At 43.4% G+C, this 9,760-nt stretch overlaps 1 protein-coding gene across 1 annotated transcript; it reads right to left on the minus strand.

Moving 5' to 3' along the window:
* Positions 1 to 902: 902 nt before the first annotated feature.
* LOC143858930 (uncharacterized) lies at positions 903 to 7,198 on the minus strand. The gene is made up of 6 exons (XM_077369638.1): positions 3,658 to 7,198; positions 3,125 to 3,204; positions 2,948 to 3,016; positions 1,962 to 2,170; positions 1,277 to 1,637; positions 903 to 920 (listed from the first exon to the last, which is right to left on the minus strand). The coding sequence occupies exons 1-6, from the start codon at positions 7,196 to 7,198 to the stop codon at positions 903 to 905; spliced, it is 4,278 nt and encodes a 1,425-aa protein (XP_077225753.1).
* Positions 7,199 to 9,760: the final 2,562 nt, after the last annotated feature.

Here is a 9,760-nt window from a genome sequence, read left to right on the forward strand (position 1 = left end):
AATATGGACTATCCAGACTGCCTACGTATCCCCAAAGAAAATGGGAATCAGGTCCCGCGTAGTTCGAGGTTAATATCTTTTATGACGAAAGTCATAAAAGATGCCCCTGGTTTAAGTTTGATAAAGAGGTTTTGCTTTTGGCTCAAAGGAGTTTAGCAAAAAGGAGTTTTCATTTTCGAAATCTGGGTTATTGGCTTAAACGGCTCAAGTCGTCCAAAGATGGCCTTCCAGTGTTTTAGGCGTAATATTTCTTTAATTGATCCAGGTTTGTAGGTTCTGTTAATTTTTCTCCATTTTCATTGAGGAGTCTTACGGATTTTCTCGGCAGGACTTCATCAACAATATAAGGACCAGACCAATTTGGACGAAACTTCCCTCTTGGATCAAATACCGGTGCCCTATAGGACTTCAAGACAAGATCCCCTGGTTTCAAATCTCGGACACGAACCTTCTTATTGAACGCCCTTTCAATCCGCCTTTGATACCCCTGGATATGATACAGAGCTCGTAGCCTCTTCTCATCTATCATCTGCAGTTCCTGATGCCTGGCCTTTGCCCATTCAGATTCCGGCAAGCTTGCCTCTATCATCACTCTTAGAGATGGGATTCTCAGTTCAACAGGCAAAACTGCTTCCATTCCATACACTAAAGAATACGGAGTGACACCTGTAGAAGATCTGATCGACGTCCTGTAAGCCCACAAAGCATAAGGAAGCTTGTTTGACCAGTCTTTGTAAGTTTCTGTCATCTTACTGATGATTACCTTGATATTCTTGTTTGCTGCTTCAACGGCTCCATTCGTCTGCGGCCTATAAGGAGACGACTTGTGATGCTTTATTTTAAACTCTACACACAAGTGCGCTACTTCCTTCTTGAAGTGAGAACCATTATCCGAGATTAACTCATGAGGTACCCCATATCTGCAAATAATGTTTGCACGGATGAACTTTGCAACTGTATTCGAAGTAATGGAAGCATACGAAGCGGCTTCAATCCATTTCGTAGAGTAATCAATTGCGACCAGAATGTATTCATGCCTGCTCGAAGACTTCGGATGAACCTTCCCAATTATGTCAATTCCCCATACTGAAAACGGCCATGGAGAAGTCATAGAGTGCAACTCCGAAGGAGGTACATGAATAAGATTTGCATAGACTTGACACTTATAGCATTTCTTCACAAATGCGAAGCAGTCTGCTTCCATTGTGGGCCAATAGAATCCAAGTCTCAAAATCTTTCTTGACAACATTTTTCCATTCATATGAGGTCCACAAACTCCCTCATGGGTCTGCTCGATAAGCTCAACTGCTTTGTCTTCATCAACACACAAAAGCTGGATTCCATCAAAGGATCTGCGATATAACTGATCACCACAAATAACAAAATTGGCAGCTAATTTCTGAAGGGTTTTGCGCTCTTTCCCATAAGCCCCAGGTGGATGCCCTTCACCAGATATGAGATTCATGATGTCTGTATACCAGGGCTTTCCATCTGGGCACCTGGCTGCTATTTCAATAACGTTCACATGCGCTGGCTCCCATTGCAATCGCACTGTAAGCGGCTGGACCTCCATTGTTGCTGAAATGTCTAACATAGAAGCCAGTGTAGCCAAAGCATCAGCAAAATGATTCTTTGTTCTGTACAAGTGAGTAAACGTAATACTCCTGAACTTCTGGACCAAAGATTCGAGATATGCATTATACGGGATCAATCTATCTTCCCGAGTCTTCCATTTTCCATTAGTCTGGTAAATGATCAAGATGGAATCTCCAAACACATCAATGTCTTGAATCTGCAAAGCTAAGGCTGCCTCCAGTCCGGCAATACAAGCTTCATACTCCGCCATGTTGTTGGTGCACTCAAACTGCAACTTGATAGATATAGGAATATACTCCTTCTGAGGGGATACGAGTACTGCTCCTATTCACTGACCCTGGTTGTTGACTGCACCATCAAAGTACATTGTCCATCTGGTATTTGGAGTATCTTCTTCAATATCCATAATCTCTTCATCAGGAAATTCAGCCTTCAGGAATGCGTTCACTTCCACAGGAGAATCAGCTAAGTGTTCTGCGATGACCCGCCCTTTAACAGACTTTTGAGTGACATAAGTAATGTCGAATTCAGATAACAATAACAGCCACCTTGCAGTTCTTCCAGTAAGAGCAGGCTTCTCAAACAAATACTTCAACGGATCCATTCGTGAAAGCAGAAGTACCTTGCTTGATAACAAGTAATGCCGGAGCCTTTGAGTTGCCCAAACTAATGCTAGACAGGTTTTTTCCAAAACAGTGTACTTTAACTCATATTCTAGCATCTTCTTACTGATGTAGTATACTGGCCTCTCCTTCTTTGACCCTGAATCTTGCTGAGCAAGCATACAACCCATCGCCGTATCCGTGATGGACAAATACAACAATAATGGTTGACCCAGGATGACTAGGGATAAAACAGGAGGTAAGGACAAACACTGCTTAATCTTTTCAAAAGCCACCTGGCATTCTTCGGTCCATTTCTTCGATGAATTCTTCTTCAGAAGCTTGAAAATAGGTTCACAGGTCATAGTCAGATGGGCTATAAACCGTCTCAGATACTGAACTTTTCCGAGAAAACCTCGGATCTGCTTTTCGGTCTTCGGCGGTTCCATCTCCTGAATCGCTTTGATTTTCTGAGGATCTACTTCGATTCCCCTTTCGCTCACCATGAATCCAAGTAGCTTTCCTGAAGTAACCCCGAATACACACTTGCTGGGGTTCAGACCAAGCTGATACTGTCTGATTCTTTCAAAGAATTTTCTTAAAGCAACAGTATGCTCTGGTCGAGTCTTTCCCTTGACGATCATATCATCTACATAGACTTCGACTTCTTTGTGGATCATATCATGAAGAAGAGCAGTAGCAGCTCTCTGATAAGTAGCACCTGCATTCTTCAACCCAAAAGGCATTACTCTGTAACAGTAAGTTCTCCACTGAGTAGTAAACGCTGTCTTGATCATATCTTCCGGCGCCATCTTAATCTGATTGTATCCCGAAAACCCATCCATGAAAGATAACAGAGCATGACCAGCTGTATTGTCCACCAGAAGATCAATATTCGGAAGCGGGAAATCGTCCTTCGGACTCGCCTTGTTGAGGTCCCTGAAGTCCACACACATCCTGACCTTTCCGTCCTTTTTGGGCACCGGCACTATATTCGCTAGCCATTCTGGATATTCAACAACTTGAATAAATTTTACTTCTAACAGCTTTTTAACTTCGTCATGAACTTTTAACTCCCATTCTGTTTTAAGTTTTCGGAGTTTTTGCTTCTTTGGCTTCGCGCCAGGGATTAAAGGCAACCGATGCTGGACAATGTCTTCACTCAATCCCGGCATGTCATCATAAGACCAAGCAAAGACCTCCTTGAACTCCTTAAGTAAAGTGATTAATTCCTCACGCTCTTCGGGAGATAAAGTTTTGCCAATTCGTATTTCCCGAATTAAGGTTTCGTCACCAATATTTACGATTTCAATTTCCTCTTCGAGCGGTCTTGCTCGGCGACTCTCCTCTTGTTGAATCATATGTTTGATTTCAAGGGGAGTTTCGTCGGCATCCTCATCAGAGGAGGAATCTTGATTATCATTATTAATATTATCAGTTTTAAGAGCAGATTCAGTACTTGAAATGGAAACAGGAGAAACAGAAACAGGAATGTATGTAAAAGAGTCTTTCATTTCATTCATAGTATTGGTTACATCAAGAATGGAATAGCCCACAGCAGGCATTGTATTGGACTCTAACGATGTATTCACAGACTCAACAGACAACTCAACATTGAACTCAGCCAACTCTGGCATATGTGCAGTTGAAGAAATAAACTCATCATCTAAAGTACTCTTGGACTCGACCTTATTAGAAAGAGACTTGTCACCGACTCCGGAACCAGATCCAACTTCTAGAGTACCTGCATCAAAAGAATCGTTAGAATAAACAAACTCAATATCAGACTGGGAAGTAGACGTATGCTTAGAGACTACTGACTCTTTTGAGGAAACGGGACTATACTGAAAGACTACTCGAGGTAAAACCTGGGAGGTCCAGTTGGTCAAGGGTCCCTCGGCTGGGGTGATTAACTCTGCGGGGTTCAGAATGAATGCATCTCTGCCTATCACTGCTACCTCTGACGCTTCGGTCTCACTGCCAACTACTGCTGCCACTGGATATTCAATCTGAAACATGCCATTCAGACAGCCCAGTTCTAAAACATCGGCCCAATCGGTTTCCGATGCTTCCTTAATAATCCGAGCACTCATTGGCGCTTCTGATAACTCTAGGTCAAAGAAAATTTCGAAACCCGGAAACCTCTGCCCTGTCACATCATCGGTCCACGGCTCAGCAAACCCGCAAAATGGAAATTTTGCCCCCTCTTTTCTGAAAATGCCATTTTTGATCAGACTGATTGGCCCCATAGGCAATTCTAAACCCCGGCGGCGGCACTCGGCCCATTTCAGCATGTATCTTTTCATTTCCTTGACCTCCTGCTCGGTCGGCTTATATCTCAAACCAAAGAGACCATTGAAAGTTCTGAGCACAGGCCACTCAGTAGGGCCTTGATGATATTTGCCCAGCCCTGCGCCTGGAATATAACCCTGTTTACGGATCATCCTGACCACATTCGAGTTGGTGCTAGTCAAGAAGAAAACTTCTTCGCCCATGGCTTCTTTCATGGATATGACCGACACCTCCAGAGAAAACCCTGTCAAACTGACATCGGCTTCCTTCCCAACTACGAGCTCCTGCGAAATCTGTCCAATTTCTAAATCTGGGTCACCCTTCACAGTCACTACCCTGTTGTTATGAACAAACTTCAACTTTTGATGAAGGGTAGAAGGGATAACTCCGACCTTATGCAGCCAAGGTCGACCCAATAACAGCAAGAAAGAAGCTTTAATGTCCAATACTTGAAATTCGATGTCAAAGTCTTCTCCCCCAATCTGGATTTCAGTGGCCAGGGTTCCGATGACATCTCGCCGGGTGCCATCATATGCTAATATACCCTGCTCTGAGGGAATAAAATCTCCAGGTCCAAAGCCCAAAGTCGCAGCAGTACTCAGTGGACAAATATTCAGAGCGGACCCATTGTCGACTAGTACTTCAGGTACCCTTTTCTTGTTGCAGATCACAGTAATTTTGAGTGAACGAGCATGGTCACTCCCTTCAGGAGGTAAATCATCGTCCGTGAAAGATATTACCTTGGAAGCCCTAGTTACAGCGACTAGGCTTACCAACTCATCGGGAGTGATCTCAGTTGGCACCTGAGCAGCATTCAACTCCTTGAGTACAACCTTCCTGTGCTTAGACGAAGACATAAGTAGGCCCCAAATGGAAACGTTTGCTTGGGTCTTCTTCAACTGCTTCAACAAATTATCCTCTTCTTCATCTGCACTCGGCCTATTCTGCCCCTGATTCTCGGCTGCTCTTACTGCTTCTGCAGGGTTTTCTGCTCTCAATTCCGCGGGCTTGAACACACGGCCACCCCGGGTAACGTGACGAAGCTCGTCACACTGATCTTCTAACAGAAGCAAATCATCTGCATCCATTCTCAGAACATACGGAGCTTCAATTGCCTCCTCTTCTTCAAAATCACTCATCCTTAGAACATAAGGCGTTTCCTTTTCTGCCTCAACATCCTCACATCGAAGGACGCATGGAGAGGACGTCTCTGCCAAACTGGTGCTCCCCCTCCAGAGGGCATAAGACCTTTCCCTTTCCATCTCTTCGATCTCTTCAGGATCAAATCTTAGAATATAAGGTTCATCAGGAGTGATTGCGCAAATGAGAATGGATGGATCAAGAACCGGCTCCTCGACAAAAATGGCATTCGCTGTAGGAGGAGGAATTGTACGATGATTGGGAAGGGGATTCCGAGTTACATTGGGCCTTTCCACCTCAAGCTTTTCGTTCTCTAACATAGTCTGGAGCGCATGCTTTAAGGCCAGACATCTTTCAGTGAGGTGACCCGAATTTCTGTGGTATTCACAATACTGGTCTGCTCTCCAATATGGGGGTAACGGGTTAGGTACTGGCCTAATATCAGGTAGTCTGATTTTCTTATCCCTTATCAACTTTTTCAGAATCAGAGGTAAAGGGTATGGTAAGGGATCAAAGTGCCTCTGAGGTTTCTGCTCTACCGGGGCTGGCGCTGGTCTCGCCACCTCTGTTACAGTCCTGGCCGCTGGGCGAACATGGTTTACGTGGTCAACTTCTTTCTGTACGACCACGGGTTTCTTTCCCTCCCTGATGTCTGATGGAAGTCTGGCCCTCAGACCCTTAGCTATTGCATCCTCAGTCCTCGTCCCAGTCTTAATCAGACGGTCAAAATCGGTGTAATGCTGAGGGGACATAAAATGGAAATACTGCGGCGACAAACCCTTGATCACCAGCTTGATCTGATCTTCTTCTGATAGCCTCTCGCTCAGCTGGGCAGACTTTCGACGCCAACGACGGATGAAAAAGGTAAAGGTCTCCAGAGGACCTTGCTTTAACTGTTTGAGATCCCTCTTGGTAACCTCTATCCCTTCTTCCATAGAAAACTGCTCTACAAATTTGTTGGAGATGCTTTGTAAGGTCTTCACCTCTTCGGGTTTCCGACGCAGAAACCACTTCTTCGCCACCCCAGGAAGAGACATTGGAAAGACCCTGGCCATTTGCTCAGGAGATAGCCCACACTGCTGCGACATCTCAATAAACCACCTCATATGATTCCGGGGACATCCAGTCCCATCATATTTGTCATAATCGGGGGTTTTGAATTTAGGGGGCAAGGTGACTCCCGGAGACATTATCAGCTCAGATATATCGAACTGCTTTGGGCCTTGATGCTTCAAGCTTTCCATTTCTTTTGTCAGCTTCTCCAATTGATCAGCTACCTGTTTTTCCTTATTATACTGGGCCACATCTGGAATGCAATATTCTTCAGCGTACTGCCCTTCTTCTAGGTCGACGTCTACTGGTGAAATGAAAGGGTGGTTCAAATTTGCAGGGCTCGGATTTGCCGGTATAGCGGGAGGGGGTTGAACCGCAGGTGCTCTAGAAGTAGAGACCTTTTCATTAGACTGGGCTTTCATTTGGGCCATCTCCTCTTTCATAAAGGCCATATCCCGGGTAAGATTCACCATCATCTCTTGAATTTTAGCTAACGCATCATTGGGTTCAGCCATTTGGACAGACTCTAGAGATTCAGATGATTCAGATAAAGAGGATGCAGATTGTTCAGGTAAGGTTAGCGGTTCAAATTGACGAATGAGTCTAGACGTGGTTGACTGTCTAGACCACGCAGGTTGACTGACACCTGAGGGAGCGATGTTTGCTCGATTTTAGTGAGGGAGCGATGTTTGCTCGATTTTAGAATCCTGAATTGGAAATTAACATACTAAATTAAAACAATAACCATTGAGATAGAGTATTCTGTACCAAATAAGATAAGAGAAAATCACAAATGCTATTCCATTGATCAATAGTCAAAATGCAGTAACAATCAAAACATTAGTCTTTGTTAACAATTGGATGAAAGTAACCATTTACAATGAAATTTGAAGAAATTAAAATGACAATTTCATGAAAAGGAATCTTCAAAGCTCTCCGCTTCGAGTTCTCCAGTTTGCAGGCTCCTCCAGTATTTCTCCCTTCCGAAGTTTAGATGCGAAAGCAGATCTCCTCTCCGCGATTTTGTCTCTCCAAGCAGCTACTATGGATGCAATGAGATCAGGAGTAAGGTTTTCACAGCTAGGTGGTGTGATAACCTTAGGAGTACAAGAGTGTGCGGTAATCTGACGAGGGAAACACAAAGGTGCATAGAAAGATGATTTTTCTAAACCCATAAGATAAACAAATGAGTATGGGTGAGTGCTGGTGATAATTTGTGGACAGGATTGACTTACCCAACGAAATTGGTCTTCCCTTACATTCTGCAGCCAATGGTGCCATTCATTAAGCTGAGGTTGCTTGACCTTTGTCTTCCAAGAATGAAAACTCTTAAGAGTGTACTCAATGCTGTTTTGTGGCTGAAGGATAGTGAGTTTCTCACATAGCCACACATATAACAGTTTAGCACATCCGAAAAAATTATCCTGCACCTTTTTACTAGCAATAAGGTCTAAGCCATAAAAGGTTTCGGCTAGCATTGTAGGGACAGGATTTCTCTTCTCATTTATCTGATCTACTATCGTCAACAAAGTGAAAGGGGCGGCACTAGAGTCTCTGCGAAGGATATGGCGTGCAAAGACAGCAAAGACTAAGGCATTACGTCGACACTCCTGAAAACGGGAGTCAGTAGGATCGACGTTTTTGGAAAACAACTCAATGAGGGTCTGAAATTGCACATTTTTCTCTGTTAAGCAATGCAGAGTTTTCACAACCTTATTTTCGAATAATCTGCGAAAAAAGATCATGAGGAGAGTCTATGCTCGAAGGTCGGATCCAAAGTCCCTCAGGAGGAAGCTCTAGCAAGGCGCACCAATCTTCAAATACATGACAAAGTTCAAAAGACCCAAATCGAAAGACATGGAAAACAGGGTCCCAAAATCCAGCAGCTGCTTGAAGAAACTTCCAATTTATACCGCGACTATTCAGATGGGTAAAAGAACCGATGAAACGCTCAGCCACACTCCTTTCTTCACATCTCAACGGAAAAGATTTAACAGTCTCAGCTATCCACTTGTCTAACAAATTATTCGCCATGATCAGACCTAAAATTCAGATAGGACAAAGATCAGGAGAGAATGGGGATAACCTTGCATAGACAAATGACCAGGGTAATCTGAAAATCAATTTCATTAAAAGGATGAACTCTGTGATAATGAATTTTTCATCAAAGATGAGAGGTAGCCAATAGATCAGAAAAATAAACCACGGCCATAAGATGACAGAAGTAGGTCATAAACCGGATCTAAATCTGGTGATGAATACCAATAACTGTACGATCAAGAGGATCAATCATGCTAGACCATGGTCATAAGGACAGCGAACGAGCTATCGGCCAGATCTCAAGACAAAATAGGTAAACAAACGAGCGCATACCCTAATGAATAATAGATATACAAGTTGAATCTATGACACAACAAAAGAACAGATATACAATCCAATGGTAGCAAATAAAACTGTGACCACGAGAACGACATGTACAGGCCACTCACCTAGTGAAACTGAAAGGAAACAAATACGACTGATCAAACCAGAAGTTCTTACTAAAAATTGGGTTCTAAGCTAAATCAAGGTTATTCAAGGGAATCGAGACAAGAAAAAGTGACTCTAAAGAATAGCCATCATGCTAAAAATGTGTTACGAAAAATTCGACAGCATAACGGCTAGACAAAGAAGTCAAGATAAGGTAAACTCATGGTTTAACTAACTCTAAAGGATAGCGGTCATGCTTAATATGTTCTGCGAAAAAATTAACAGCATGACGGCTAGACAAGAAAGTCCAAGTAAGGTAAACTCATGGTTTAGCTAACTCTAAAGAATAGCGGTCATGCTCGAAATATTCTGGATAAAATCCGGCAGCATGACGACGCTAGAAAGGATTCCCACAACTCAACCGAAGGTATATAAATAACAGTGGTAAAATCGATTCATAATCGGTAAACGAAATAGGCTACCAAAGAAAGGTAAACAAATGAAGGACTGACCACAGGTGGGAACATATAACAGCTGGTCAGACCCCACAACCAACAGATCGAAGGGCCGATCTTGGCCAGGGTAATGGCGATCAAAAACCACTGACT

The sequence above is a fragment of the Tasmannia lanceolata genome, unplaced genomic scaffold (assembly GCF_043159265.1).
Source record: "Tasmannia lanceolata isolate RefF3 unplaced genomic scaffold, GAP_Taslan_0.1 ptg000029l, whole genome shotgun sequence".
Taxonomy (NCBI): domain Eukaryota; kingdom Viridiplantae; phylum Streptophyta; class Magnoliopsida; order Canellales; family Winteraceae; genus Tasmannia; species Tasmannia lanceolata.